Source organism: Zingiber officinale, chromosome 8B (assembly GCF_018446385.1).
Source record: "Zingiber officinale cultivar Zhangliang chromosome 8B, Zo_v1.1, whole genome shotgun sequence".
Classification (NCBI taxonomy): domain Eukaryota; kingdom Viridiplantae; phylum Streptophyta; class Magnoliopsida; order Zingiberales; family Zingiberaceae; genus Zingiber; species Zingiber officinale.
This window is the reverse complement of record NC_056001.1, coordinates 55004238-55019436: the sequence shown is the minus strand read 5'-3', so window position 1 is coordinate 55019436 and position 15199 is coordinate 55004238. Positions and strand designations below refer to the sequence as shown.

The window sequence follows — 15199 nt, the reverse complement described above, 5'->3', positions numbered from 1 at the left end:
TGTGAAGCCATCAAGTGTAGGTATCTTCAAGAAGATACATTGTTGTTAAATTGGTGGATTTGTGAATTGAATATGGATTCATAGTTTGTTTCATGTTTTGTTGATCATGGAAAATGACGGTGGGTAAGTTTGTAAATGATGTTTTTCTTTTACATTTTCATCTTTTATCTGTCTAACTTTTGCGTGCACTTTTATATTTATCAAAAAATATATTTATTTTTTAAATACTTTTTTCTTAAAAAAATAAAATAATAAAAATGATTAGTAAGTGCAACTTGGACATTTTTTTTTTAATTTTTTAAGGGGAAGATTTTTTGAAAAATAAATGCATCTTTTGGTTAATAAAAAAACATAAATTGGAAATAAATTGGGCGCGCTTTTAGGAAATTTTGAAAATGAAGTGTGCTCTGTGATAAATTATCGTCAATTTGTTTTGGAAATTTGCAGATCTGTAAAACCAAGAAAACTCTCCTCGTGGTTGGAAAAAATCGAGAATAGTAGAATAATTGGTCTGTTATGGAAAAAAGGGCAGGGACTTTAGATGTAATTTCCCAAAATTTATGTGGTGCCTTCAGATTAAAGCATAGAAGCTCAATATTTTGGTGATTAAATATATCGATGGAGAAGCGCGAGCGAGGAGGCGAGCTTCGGGCCTTCGGCGTCTGGCGAATGGGATTTTTAAATCCCCCAATGCTTCTGCATCCTCCGATTGGCAATCGACGGGCGAGGCAATCCTTGCCTGGAACGCAGCGGAGTCCACGTTCAGTGTCTCCCCCGATTAGGCATCGGAGACAATGCGGCGTGACGCGATGTGATGTGGGCATGGATTCCTAGAACTCCACGAGAGTAGCGACCGCGCACTCCCGTTCCCGGTGACCGAGTGCTCTGATTTAGTACAAGGTAGAGTCAGAAGTTTCAGATTTTGGAGGATCGAGCGTGGGAGCGTGCGAAAGTTAGGCTTTTGAAGGGATTTGTTTTCTCGGCGATGCTTTTTTTGCTCCTTCACCGTTCGAACGGTGGTTCTGTGCGGGTGATGGTTCTTGATTCTTCTGTTTCTCGTGGCTCTACTTAGATTTTTCGCTTAGCTACAGGCAAAAAACTGCATTTTTGGTTTTGATCGGCTTAATCAATTTCGCTAAAAGGGTTTCGAGCTAGTTCATGCTTCCATTCTTTAAAAAAAAGGCATTTTGAACAATGATAGCCAGTAGATAATTTTTGAAGAATATCTCCTCTCAAAGTCAGATTGCTGGTTTATATTCTGCCAAAAACTCTACCAATCTTCCTTCTTTTCCTTTTTTTTTTTTTTTTTTTTTTGAAGAATTTGTTAAGTATTTACGTTCTTCAGGCAGGCAACGAGCTGAAGCAATTCCATCCAAGTTTCTGAATGGTCATTTTTTAGTATGTTGATGCGATGAAGTTTCTTATCCAAACATCAAGAGCATTCTACCATGGGCTGTTGCTTCTGCCTTTACTCTCATTTGGTTCTGCTACAGAGCTTGAGTTTCCCCTCTGTGATTGCGATGGTGACAGACTGTGGAGCATTGAGGGAATCCGAAACTGCCAGAAAGCGAGCGACTTGTTGATTGCAGCTGCATATTTCTCCATTCCACTTGAACTATTGTACTTTGTTACATGCTCAAAGCTGTTCCCCTTCAAATGGATCCTTTTTCAGTTCAGCGCATTCATAGTTCTTTGCGGAATGACCCACTTGCTCAATGTGTTCACATACAAGCCCCATTCCTTCCTCTTAGTGTTGGCTCTCACCATTTCCAAATTCCTCACAGCACTTGTCTCCTTCTTGACTGCAATAACCCTCTTGACTTTGATCCCTCAGCTTCTAAAAGTCAAATTGAGGGAGAATTTTCTGAGGCTAAAAGCTCATGAACTGGACCAGAAAGTAGGGCTGATGAAAAGGCAGGAAGAAGTGAGCTGGCACGTGCGAATGCTTACTCAAGAAATCCGAAAATCACTAGATAGGCACACCATTTTGTACACTACCCTGGTTGAACTCTCAAAGACTCTACAGCTGCAAAATTGTGCTGTGTGGATGCCAAATGAGAGTAAGTTGGAGATGGTTCTTACTCACGAGCTGAATAGGAGCTCTTCTGACTTTTGTATACGTTCGATTCCTATGCACGATCCAGATGTGTTTGAAGTCGAGAAGTATGATGGAGTCAAGATACTGAAGCCTGATTCTACACTAGGTTCTGCAAGCAGCGGCGCAGCTGGTGAATCAGGGGTTGTTGCTGCAATTAGGATGCCTATGTTGAAAGTTTCTAATTTTGAAGGTGGAACACCTGAGGTTTTTCAAGCACACTATGCTATATTGGTTTTGGTTCTCCCTAAGAATGATACTAGAATTTGGAGCCACCATGAGCTAGAGCTGATTGAAGTTGTTTCTGATCAGGTTGCTGTTGCCCTGTCCCATGCTGCAGTTTTAGAGGAATCACATGTGATCAGAGACAAATTGGTAGAGCAAAACAAAGCTTTGTTACAGGCAAAGCAAAATGTAATGATGGCAAGCCAGGCATGGAACTTATTCCAGAAGGTCATGAGCCAAGGAATCAGGAGGCCTATCCATTCGATCGTGGGTCTCCTGTCACTCATGCAACAAGCAAATTTGTCTCTTGAACAGAGGCTGACAGTGAATGCTATGGCAAAAACGGGTAATGTGGTTTCCACTTTGATCAATGATGTCATGGTGATTAACAGGGAACACTTTACATTGGAAATGAAGCCATTCCAGCTACAGTCACTGATCAAGGAAACTGCTTGTGTTGCTAGGTGTCTTTGTGATAGTAGGGGATTTGGTTTTGAATTTCTGGCTGAGAATATGGTGCTTGGTCAGGCTATTGGTGACGAGAGGCGGATTCTTCATGTTTTGTTGCATATAATTGATGGTTTGCTGAATGAATTCAATGGTGGATGTTTGACTTTTTGTGTAAGGAGTGATTCAGAACTAGCAGATTGGGAAGATGCAAGAGGGATTTGGAAATCAAGAGTACCAAATGTGTATACCTTCCTGAAGTTTGAGATTACAATCACACAATCATTTGGCCTGTATTCAAACACATTAGTTCAGTTCAACAGAAAGCCTTGCAGGGAGGGGTTTAACATTGGTTTCAGCTTCAGCATGTGTAAAAAAATTGTGCAGGTAAATCAACTTAAATCCAACTATATGATGTGCTCATGGATAATTTTTCAAAATGACAGATTGATACAGACTTTCTGATATCGTATAAGCTCTTTCAAGACCTCTACTTCTTTATGTAATTTCTTTATCTTGGTGTTTTTTTACTCAACTCTTGTTTTTGTGATCTTCATTTTTGTCGTATTGACTTCATATGACTTGAAACATCAATTTGTTTAAACCTAGAATCCAAATTTGCTGCTACTGAAGTTAAGCTTCTTCCAAATAAGATGACATTCTGTAGCTTCTCATAATATTTGTTCGTGTGCATCTGCTGCAGCTGATGCAAGGAGAAATCTTCATAGTTCCGAGTTCAGATGGGCTACAGGAATGTGTAACATTGATTCTCCGCTTACAGAAGCAACTTTCCATGCTAATTTCTGAATCAGGAGCTTCTTCAGAGAGTCATCATTCATATTCCTCTCTTTTAGAAGGCCTCAAAGTTTTAATTGTGGATGACAGTGCCATCAATAGAGTTGTAACGCAAAAGCTTCTGAAGAAGCTTGGCTGCTGTGCCTTTTCTGTATCATCTGGTACTGAATGCCTGATCTATCTCGATTCCTTTGACCAACAATTGCAGCTGGTTATTTTGGACCTCAGCATGCCAAATATGAATGGTTATGAAGTTGCCACGAAAATTCGTAGTTCAAGAGATGGGTGTTGGCCTTTGATTATTGCTTTCACAGCAAGTACTGATGATCATGTTTGGAAGAAATGCATGCAGTCAGGGATGAACGGTCTGATCCGGAAACCTGTTCTTCTACCAGAACTAGAGAAGGAGATCCTGAGAGTGTTTGAAATAAACTGTCAGTTTCATTCACAATAAATTTTTGTTGAAGGCAGCAGCATGTTGACATTACAACTATTTTGATTAATCGATTCTATATGATATATGTCTTATCAAAGGATACTTCTTAGTGCCAGCTATTTCAGCAATTTATTTTATCAGCCTCACTTCTTGTCCACTAACTGAGGTTTATCCAAGATGATGCTTCAATCATTCGACAAAACTTCCATCATCCTGGCTCATTATAGGTAGGTACATGATCTTCTTTCTTTAATACTCTTAAATTTGATTACTCTAAGATTCTTCACTTTCAAACTTTAGAACACATACCAAAATAGTTTTAGTACATTTCTTAACTTTCTTAGTTCGAAAATTTTTCACAGCTTAAAATGCTGCAAATCTAGCAGGGTTTTTTTTTTTCTTTTTTTTTTGCTTTAAGTAACATCTTTGTTGCGATAGCTTTTTCAAAACTTATGGTTGTGTAATTTTTTTATTAGCTGATGGAAGACTTCCATATTAAGACTATAATCACTATGAACTTAGTCATTAAACTATTAGATAATGTTTGATCACATGCATTGTGTATCTAGAACTTGATGCAGTGTATGCACTTTGTATCTGTTTTGGACTTTGTGAATTAAATACTCATTCAACATGATCTGTTGTGATTATGATGGCAGTCTTTAACACAAATCTCAAATATTTTAAGTGCCATTTAGAGTCAACTCAATTACACAACTCCTCACTTCGAGGCATAGCACACCAAACTAAAGATTTTTAATCTTCTTGTTCCTGCAAACCTTTTTTATTTGGCCATATTGTTCTTATCCTTTTCTTCTAATACTAAGTTTTATATGCTTTAATCAATAATCTATGATATTCTTATTTTGTTTCAAACTTTGAATGATTTTATCGATATTCCCCCAATCTTGTTTTTGTCAAGTTATCGATGATAATATTGTTGTAGGTGGGAAAAAAACGGAGAAGCAAACTCGATCGATTGAGAGTGGGGCAAAGAACGACATGGATTCTTCATCGAAAAATGAAAGATTTTGTCAAGCTTTAACATGTGGTGCTGTCTAAAGGTAATGTAGTTTGTAGAGAAAATTGCTAGTATTCGTTGACTAATAAACCAATTCCTTTTATAGGGGAATCAACACATATAGATCCAAAGGGGTGGTAGTAAAAAACCACTCTTGGTGTCAAAAAATTTGGAAAGTCCTTTTCTATACTATTTCTTAAAGAGTAATTTTGGTTGTTAAAATTTGTTGCTTTATCATTCCCCTGCAAGATGGATGAGGTATCAACAACCTTAGTTTTGGGATGTTCTTCATGTTGTCGATGACTAAGAGGCCTAGTGAGAGAGTTACAAGAGAGTGAATACTAATGATGATGTGCTTCATGTGTTGTTGATGACCTAGCGAGAGTCATAAGAGAGCGGATACTAATTCACAGTATTATAACATCATGAATTCAAAAACCCTCTTCGTTACAAAGTCTCATAGTTTCTCATAGACTTTACACACTCACTATGGCATTTTCTAGGCATTGAAACACTCCACCTGTGACCTGTGGGATTTCACATCCTTAACTATTACCACACGAAACTATACCGAAAACTATCTAAAATAGAATTTCTTTGGCACTTCGGCCATAACTGAGTATGTTGCTGAACCCAACGTAAGCTGGGATCGAGTCTATCCGTAAGTTTGGATTCTCAATCTTGAAATTCTTTCATTAAGTAGGTGAATACTTTTATCACTTGCACATCATTTGTCTTCAATCTTAGCACATCAAATTTATCTTCGCTTATTTTGGATCGTGTCTTTCTTGCAAGATCAGTTTAGTTTTCTCCATTTGGTTCGGAAGTTGTTCATTCGCTTCTCCAGTTATACTTACATGAACATGCTTCGTGAATGAGTGTGATGTAAGAACATCGACTTTGAAGTGTGCTAGAGAAGACTGAAGATGTATGCATAATGCCTTAACCTATCAATTAGTCGTGCTTTATCGTCACTTTGAAAGAAGAGTATAGGATTTCTTCGAATCATATTTGCATACATGGGCATTATGTTTCTTTATTCTTAACTCCCTTTGTCTACATTACTTATCATTTCTCACATTCTATTTTTCTTAACTAATATCACTTGACTTCATGGAAAATAGGATCAATAGGATTAAGATATGTGCCCATTAGTTTACATGATTTTCGATATTAGTTGTACAAGCTTAATGTACTCTTTTTTCAATTTTTTTGCTTCTTGTCTAGGAATGAAATTGACAATTTTATGTACAACTTTGCGATCATGAATCTCTTAACTATCCGCGTGCCATCAATCTACGAAAAATGCAACGAATGAAGCTACTATTACCATATGGCTCCGTTCGATGTTTACACACATAGACGATTCAATATTTCCCTAACTATCAACATGCCACTTAATTAGTCCTTCACAAAGACAAAACTAAGTTATCGAAACCCTCCTAATGTCCATTGAAGCATAATACTTCACAATCATAGCAAAGCTAAATTGTTAGTTTAATTCAAAATGGCATTCAAGTAATTAATAAATACAAAAAATATATTTAATACTCTCAAACATGAACACAGAGAAACAAAAAACAACAAAATATTCAATTTATATTACTCGTGTTTTTATTAGTCAACCAACTCAACTTTTAGTCTTCTCAAAGGAACTTCCAAGATGACTTCAATTAATTACCACGAATTTGCGCCATCCATTTAATTCATCACAACATGTTTCCTTTAAAATGGTTAAACGCAATTTAAAACATCATTAGAGGATAATAATTTCATCAAGGTGATATTTTAAAATTTTCAAATTTCAAATGGGACGGATATTTTGAAAGTCTACTTGTAAATATACATAAGAATTTACTTGGTAGATTAATAATCATCCATGAAACCAGACACTTAATTATTAAATAAAATTTTTCCTTTTTTTTTGGTCAATTTAAGCCCTACTATGACAATTTTAACCGTTAGTTTTTGGTCAAACCCATCCTCAACAATTTCCATTTAATTATTTTGCCATCGTGATCACTGACAAGTCAATCCACTTCATGATCAAAGTCAACTGTCAGCTCTCTTCTCAATGTCATTTTAAAAGGTAGACTTTTCTTCGTTGCCATCATTTTCATTTTTTTATTTTTATTTTTGGAAAAGTTTTATTTTGCGACTCAAAATTCAGCTTTGAAATGTTGTCATTTTGTTATTGACTTTTGAATGTAATGAGATGATGCTATCCCCACAAATGAAATGCCAATATAATTGTATATTAGAATGAACAAGAGTTTCATTTCCATCCTATGGAAAACGGGTTTAAAGAGTTTAATCTTAGGATTAATTGGTTTAAAGAGTCCTATTTCTAGTGTTAACAAAAAAAAATTAATTAAAAGAAATTCAGTATTATATGTACTTAATTTTTATAATTTTAAAAACACATAATTATGAAGGTTTATGTGTCTTTTAATTTTTATTTTGCTTATTCAAAAATTTAATATTCTCAATTTATATTATCAAATTTAAATTTAAGGGCATATATATTTAAAAAAATTCTACAAAATATATTGATTTTGATTTAAAATAATTTAGAGTTTTTATATTAGTGAATTTTTTAAAACTTGTAAAAGTTTGTGAAAAAACTTTGATATTATTGTATGATATAAAAAAAATTATATTATCTAAATTTAATAACAACATTAATTCCACTCTCCTCGATTTTACTTTTTTTTCTCTTTTTTTTTTAAATTTTAAAAAATTAAACCATTAGGAGAAGGCCGCTGCGCTGCTCGATCGCCGGTGAAATGGAAACAGCCCCCACCGGATTCTGCCGGCGCCGCTGCTCCCTTCGCCGCCTCTTCCAATGGATGTCGCCGCTTCCCGAAAGTGCGGATTCTGCCACGCGATCTTCTGCACCTCCCCGTAGAGCCGGCGGTCCGCCGCCGCCGTGTCAACCGAGAAGGACCGCCGCATGGTTGGCGCGGCTGGAGGCAGCCGCCTTGCGCCGGTGCTCCCGTGGCGCCGCAGTTGCCTCCGCCAGTCCACCTCTGGCTCATCGTCCCTTACGTCGATCGTCACGTCGCCGGAACGAGTCCCCTGAGGTCCCCTGCTTCGGAGGAAAGCAGGGAGCTTGTCGACGGGGACGGCAGCGGCATTCGGCGTGATTGTCGCCCGGCAAAGAGGGCAGTTAGCGTTGGATTGGAGCCACGTGTCGATGCAGTCGACGTGGAAGACGTGGAAGCAATCCGGCAGCAGCCGTACGGTCTCCTCCTCTTGGAACTCTCCGAGGCAGACCGCGCAGTCGTCCCCGCCGGCGGCGGAGGCGTCGGTTTCCTTACGGTACCGGAAGGTCGGGATCTGCCGTATCTCCGACTGGCCGAGGCCGCGGCTCTCGACCGCGAACATCATGAGGTCGTCGTGGAGGCGGCGCTGGGAGCGGTCGAGGGCGTCGGACCTCCTGCGCCAGAAGCAGCACCGAGCGGCGAAGAAGTAGTAGCCGAGGACAAGGATGGCGGCGATGAGGACACCGAGGATGGTTACGACCAGGGTGGGGATGTTACCAGATGACGACGGGGGCGGAGGCGGCGACCGCGGCCACGGACGCGGAGTATATGTAGTCGGGTTCAATTGTCCACGGAAGTCTGGTGGAAGAACCCTCGCCGGCGGGACGTCGGCCGGAAACATGATATATATTTGGAAGTAAAAACAGAGGAGAAGGAGCAGAGAGAAACAGAGTGATAGAGAGGAATCAGGGGGAGGAGAGGCAGGTTTAGGTGCATCATTAAAAAGACTCTTAATGAAAAAAAAAATTGATTTGGCTCACCGCCCTCAACCCAGGCCCCACAGTAAATAAAGGAAGGACGTCTAGTTTTCATTTATATATTTCTAAGAATTTTTTTTGTATATGAGATTCGTAACTAAAGAATATTGGATTTTTAATTATCATCATCACGAGTACTTCTCGATTTATACTGACAATCGGTGAAAAATAGAAATAGTCCCAAATTCAATGTTTGCTGACCTAGTTAATCTATTGCAGTATAATGCCAAATGTTCTCTTAGGTAGGAGTGTAAATGAACTAAGCCGTTCGTGAGCTATTAGAAGTTCGATTCGATAAAAGTTCGTTTAATGAGGCTCGTTAAGATAAACAAACCAAGCTCAAGCTTCGCAATACTCGGCTCGTTAGCTAAATGAACTAGATTAGATTTAATTTCGTGAATTAACTTTTAAATTAAAAAAATAATAATTTTGATATAAATTTACTCACATTTCTGTTCTCTTATGAAAAATATGAACAAATATATTAAATTTATTTATTTTAATAAAATTATAAATTTTAATAAGAATATTATAATTTTATCTAAATATATAATTTAATTTTTAATGAATATTTAAATTTATAATTTATACTTATTAAGCTCGTTTAAGCTCGATAAAAGTTCGAATAAGCTCGTGAGTCATGAATATATTCGTTAAATAAAGCTCGAGCTCGACTCGATTATAAACGAGTCAAGCTCAAACATTCAAGAGTTCGTCTCGACTCGGCTCGATTACACCCCTACTCTTAAGTGTCTATCACTTGAGAAGAAAACTATCTCATTCATTTATGATTTATCCTTCAAAAGTAAACAATGGATAATGAAAGAAGCCGCTAATCTATTAGACTGGATCAGATCGACTATGATTTACTATGAACAAGTTGATTTTTGATAGAAATAAAATTTTAAATGGACCACATTTATATTAAATTAAAAAAAATTAAGCTTTTACTACTAGCAAGATTAGATTGATTCGATACTCTCTCTTTTTTAGTAAACCTTAATTGTAAATTTATTTTTAACTTTTATTTAAATATATATAAAAATATAGTATTTATAAAACTTATATTTTTTTTAACAAATAAATAAAAATAGGATAAATTTCATTAAATTAATTTTATGTATTTTTATTAATAAGTATTAATTTTCTAGTTAGCCGGTCAGACCAATCGAAGCATGGAAGATAAATGGACGGAGGGATGGATGGATGGCGATGTGTGTGAATGGTGGAAGATGCTGGAAATGGAGTCCTGACCTCAAGTGCACATAGTCAAGACGGAAAGCGAGTGACAAATGGTGCGGTTGGACTTTTTCTCGTTGCTCTTCGTCTTTATTCGTTCAGAATGTTAAAATTCAAAAGGTGGATCACTGGTGATAGCGACCATAATCTTTTCTCTTATTATTATTTTTTTAATTTTTTATTTGAATTATTATAAAATTTTAGTAAGTGTTTTTTTTAATAATAATAATAATAATATTTTTTTGATAGTTTTGTCCTCTTTAAAGAATTTGATCTCGTCAACTTGCAATCCGCGTTTGAAATTGGTAAATTTTAAGGGTTCAGTGAAATTAAATATAAATTTTATACTCAATTGAAATTACAATAGCAGTGTTAAAATAAATACACTAAAATATTAGTGAAATTAAAATAAGTTAAATTAAAATATTAAATTAGATTATCCATTGAAATCTTCAAATAAAAAAATTTCACTGTACACATAGTATATCAATAAATTTTATGTGAGAGTAATATACTAAAATATTAAATTAGATTATTCATTAAAATCTTCAAATAAATAAGTTTTTATTGTATTATTTAGCTTCTAAAGTGTAGCACAGATGGTGGACGCATGACTCTGACTTAATGACCAGAGGTCGATTCTTAAAATCATACGCTTGTGTACTTATATTTTTTTTATTGTATTATTTAAGTTGAACCAAATAATATTTGATTATGTTTTATTTTTTAAAATTTTAGTTATATGATTACCTGATAATTACATAATCAAAATTATATATATGATAACTTGAATCAAATACACATAAAAATTAGGGAGATGTTTTGACAACAACACATCGGGGTAAAATGAAATTCTGTTATAAAAAATGACTTATTCAAAGTTTCTTGTTTGCTAGAAAGTTGACCCATCGAAGTCCGTCGATTCAGTGTTTTGGGTCTCTTTGATTCCCTCCAATTGACAAATCTAATGCTCAAATGGAAATAAAGAAGAATTTTAGTGTAGAAACCGGGAGAACAAAGATTTGATTAAACTTCCTTCTCAATTCAGAAATTCGATTGGTTAATTCTGAAATTCATCTTTTAAAAATATTATTTTAAAAAATTATTTGATTTAAATATCATAAATCGGTTAAATGGGTTAAATTAAAATCGGCCGACTGTTATGTTTTAAACAATGGACGAAAATATTTAAATATGACAACTACACAATTTAATTATGAATCACACTCATTCGACTGATGATTTCATTAGTTGATTGATAAAAAATTCATGAGACCTAGACCTAGGCTGGATGAGGAGAGGGCTTAGCCAGATGAGCCCCACTAAAAGAAAGTTGGTAGTTTTCATAAAAATAACATCGGAAGTAACATATATCATGGCGAGCCAATGGTCATAAAATCGATACCTTACGGTGAGTTCCATATCCCATAAAAATCTGACGAGATGGCACGAGGATCAAACTTGGTCCGTTGGGTTTTAGGATAATGGACAAAGGTCACACACCCAAAAATACGAGGTGGAAGCATTAGAATGGTAGGTAATGAGACTGAGGTTGCTAGAACTTGTAGAGGAGTTTAGAACCCCAAGACTTTGGAAGACTTTGATTAATAAGATATACGACGACACAGACGTCAGCCCAGAGGTGCGACGGGGCATGGGCCCCAAGTAGGAGGGCTCGAGTAGTCTTCGGACTACGTCAATTTTTACGTTCCGCAATGCCATTCTGTCGGGGAGTATAGGAGCATGTCTCATGAATGAGACCATGTGAACTAAAATATTAACAAAAGAGTTGATTAACAGCACCCCGTTGCGGCGAAGTGTCTTGATTTTAGCCTATTTGTTTGAATGCAGAATCCTTTGGTCAAAATTTTGCGGACCGGAGGATGGTCCCTTTGCATACATTGGTGGAAATTGATGACCCCTACTTGTAAAATATGTGGGGACCATCAATTTCCACCAATACATGCAAAGCAAACCATTTTTTGGATCAGAGGATTTGGCCTTCTCTGAATAAGTCTAAAAAGATTGAAATCTAATGAACACTTTCTTTATATAACGTAGTAGGTAAACCCAAGTCATACGGGTACAATCATCAATAAAGGTTACAAACCATCGGTAACCAGACGTGGGATTTGGAGCAGGACCCCAAACATCAAAATGGACTAATGTAAAAGGAATGCCACATTTATTATGTTGTAACAGATAAGAGACTATGTAGCTTTTTGCTAACAAACAAGTTTCACATTTAAAATTCATAAGAGATAAACCCAAAAATAACTTTAGAAACATATATTGCAAATAACTAAAAGAAGGGCAGCCCAGTGATTTCATAAAACCACCCGTATGCTTGACAATCACTAGATGTGTGGTGACACTACCGCTGATGAAGTCATCCATGTAATAAAGTCCCCCCTCTTAGTACCATGCCCAATGATCTCCTTTGTGAGAATATCTTGAATGAGACAAAACATGGGATAAATCAGTACAGTACAAGTCTTTAGTAAGTTGGCCAACAGATCTGTGGGACAAGGAAGACACTAGTAGGATATTAGATAATGATAGGGTAGGGGACAATTGCACAGTCCCAACCCTCAGTTACCAAAGATCTGTCGCCATTAGCATTTTGTCAATTATGGTTTGCCTGGGAGGAGTGCACTGAGTAAAATTAGTCACATTAAAAGTCGTGATCCGTCGCACCAAAATCAAGTATCCAAGAATGATATGCTATCCCTTGAGTTGAACTAAGAAGAGCATTACTGGAGGAAGTAGGTAGACCATTAGGTGGAAGGATGGATAGTTGCTGCTCGACAAACCAACTTGGGCTATCTTGTCCAATGGTCTAACATTCTGCCTTGATGTTTGGGTAGTTGCTCCTGCCATTGCAACTTGGCCCGGCTTAACCATAGGGCCAGACAAATTGTCCTCCTGTCCAACATCCCGCCCGTCAACGAGTGATGCCTTGCTAAGTCCGCCTTCCTAGCTTGGCCAAAAACCCTGTCCATTGCTATCTTTTCTCTTGTGGCCCTGGAGGTCATGCCACCAGTCAGGGTATCCATGAAGTTTAAAATAGTTGTCACGAGAGTGCTTAACGCTACCACAATGTGAGCAAGGAGTGGTCTTGGCGGTAGGACCTATTCTCCCACCAGGACGAGGTGGAAGCATCAGAATGGTAGGTAATAAGACTGAAGCCGTTAGAACTTGTAGAGAAGTTTGGAACCCCAAGACTTTGGAAGGCATTTGATTACTAAGATATACGACGACACAGATGATATCAACCCAGAGGTGCGACGAGGAATGGATCCCAAGTAAGAAGGCTCGAGTAGTCTGTAGAATATGTCAATTTTTACGCTCAATAATGTCATTCAGTTGGGGAATATGGGAGCAGGAGGTCTCATGAATGAGACCATGTGAATGGAAATATTGACAGGATTGATTAACATAGTTGCCCCCATTGTTGGAGTGAAGCATCTTGATTTTAGCCTAAACTGTGTCTGAATAAGCGTCTAAAAAGACTGAAATCTAATGAACACTTCCTTTTTATAATGCAGTAGATAAACCCAAGTTACGCAGGTGCAATCATCAATAAAGGTTACAAACCATCGATAACCAGACGTGGAATTTGGAGCAGAACACCAAACATCAGAATGGACTAATACAAAGGAATGCCACATTTATTATGTTGTAACAAATAAGAGACTATGTGGCTTTTGCTAACAAACAAGTTTCACATTTAAAATCTATAGGAGATATACCCAAAAATAAAGCTAAAAACATATGTTGCAAATAACTGAAAGAAGGGTGGCCAGTCGACGCGCTATAGAACCACCTGTTATGCTTGACAATCACTAGATGTGTGGTGAGACTCCCTCCCTCCCTCCCTCCCTCTTAGTACTACGCCCAATGATCTCCTTTGTCAGAATATCCTAAATGACACAAAACATGAATAAATCAGTACAGTGCAAGTCTTTAGTATGTTGGCAACAGATAGTAGTCTTGTGGGACAAGGAAGGCATTAGTAAGATATTATATAAGGATAGGGTAGGAGACAATTGCACAGTCCCAACCCTAGTTACCAAAGATATCCAGCCGTTATCATTGACAATTGTGGTTCACCTGGGAGGAGAGTGCTAAGTAAAATCTATCACATCAAAAGTCATGTAATCCGTCACACCAAAATCAAGTATCCAGGAATAATATGTTATCCCCTGAGTCAAACCAAAAAGAGTATTACCGGAGGAAGTAGGTAGACCGTTAGGTGGAAGGATGGACAACTATTGCTCGACTTGGGCTATCTTGTCCAATGGTCTAACCTAGATCAAAGTTCTGCCTTGTTGGTTGCTCCTGCCACTGCAACTTGGCCTTGCTTGACCATAGGGTCAGAGAAACTGTCCTCCTATTCAACATCCTGCTGATTAACGAGAGATGTCTTGTTAAGTCTGCCTGCTTGTTATCTTTTCTCTTGCGGGCTTGGATGTCATGCCAATAGTCAGGGTATCCATGAAGTTAAAACAATTGTCACAGGAGTGCTTAACGCTACCACAATGCGAGCAAGGAACGGTCTTGGTGGTAGGACCTGTTCTCGCACCAGGACAAGGTGGAAGCATTAGAATGGTAGGTAATGAGACTGAGGCCGCTAGAATTTGTAGAGTTTAGAACCCCAAGACTTTGGAGGGCATTTGATTAATAAGATATACGACAACCCAGACGACATTAGCCGAGAGGTGCTACGGGACATAGGCCCCAAGCATGAGGGCTCGAGTAGTCTCCAGAATATGTTGATTTTTACGCTCCGCAATGCCATTCTATTTGAGAGTATAGGGGCAGGAGGTCTAATGAATGAAACCATGTGAACTGAAATATTGACAAGACTGATTAACATAGTCGCCCCCATTGTCGGAGCGAAGCATCTTGATTTAGCCTAAATTGTGTCTGAATAAGTCTAAAAAGACTGAAATCATGTGAACACTTAATTTTTATAGAGCAGTAAATAAACCCAAGTCATGCGGGTACAATCATCAATAAAGGTTACAAACCATCGGTAATTAGACGTGGGATTTGGAGCAGGACCCCAAATATTAGAATGGACTAATGCAAAAGGAATGCCACATTTATTAAGTTGTAACGAATACGAGACTGTGG

At 37.5% G+C, this 15199-nt stretch overlaps 2 protein-coding genes and 1 long non-coding RNA gene across 5 annotated transcripts in view; 1 reads left to right on the top strand and 2 right to left on the bottom strand.

Moving 5' to 3' along the window:
* LOC122016892 overlaps positions 1–15199 on the bottom strand; it is a 45746-nt gene that overhangs the window by 27158 nt on the left and 3389 nt on the right. The gene's annotated exons all lie outside the window — the stretch shown is intronic.
* LOC122016890 (ethylene receptor 2-like) lies at positions 627–4230 on the top strand. 3 transcript variants are annotated; one of them, XM_042574319.1, is made up of 3 exons: positions 627–900; positions 1346–3154; positions 3471–4100. In XM_042574319.1, the coding sequence occupies exons 2-3, from the start codon at positions 1412–1414 to the stop codon at positions 4014–4016; spliced, it is 2289 nt and encodes a 762-aa protein (XP_042430253.1). In that variant the 5' UTR covers positions 627–900; positions 1346–1411; the 3' UTR covers positions 4017–4100. The 3 variants fall into 3 exon arrangements, with proteins under 3 accessions (XP_042430253.1, XP_042430254.1, XP_042430252.1); XM_042574320.1 differs by having other exon boundaries at positions 641–1030; positions 1350–3154; positions 3471–4230; XM_042574318.1 differs by having other exon boundaries at positions 641–900; positions 1350–3154.
* Positions 7682–8805, bottom strand: LOC122016891 (RING-H2 finger protein ATL16-like). The gene has a single exon (XM_042574322.1). The coding sequence runs from the start codon at positions 8683–8685 to the stop codon at positions 7768–7770; it is 918 nt and encodes a 305-aa protein (XP_042430256.1). The 5' UTR covers positions 8686–8805; the 3' UTR covers positions 7682–7767.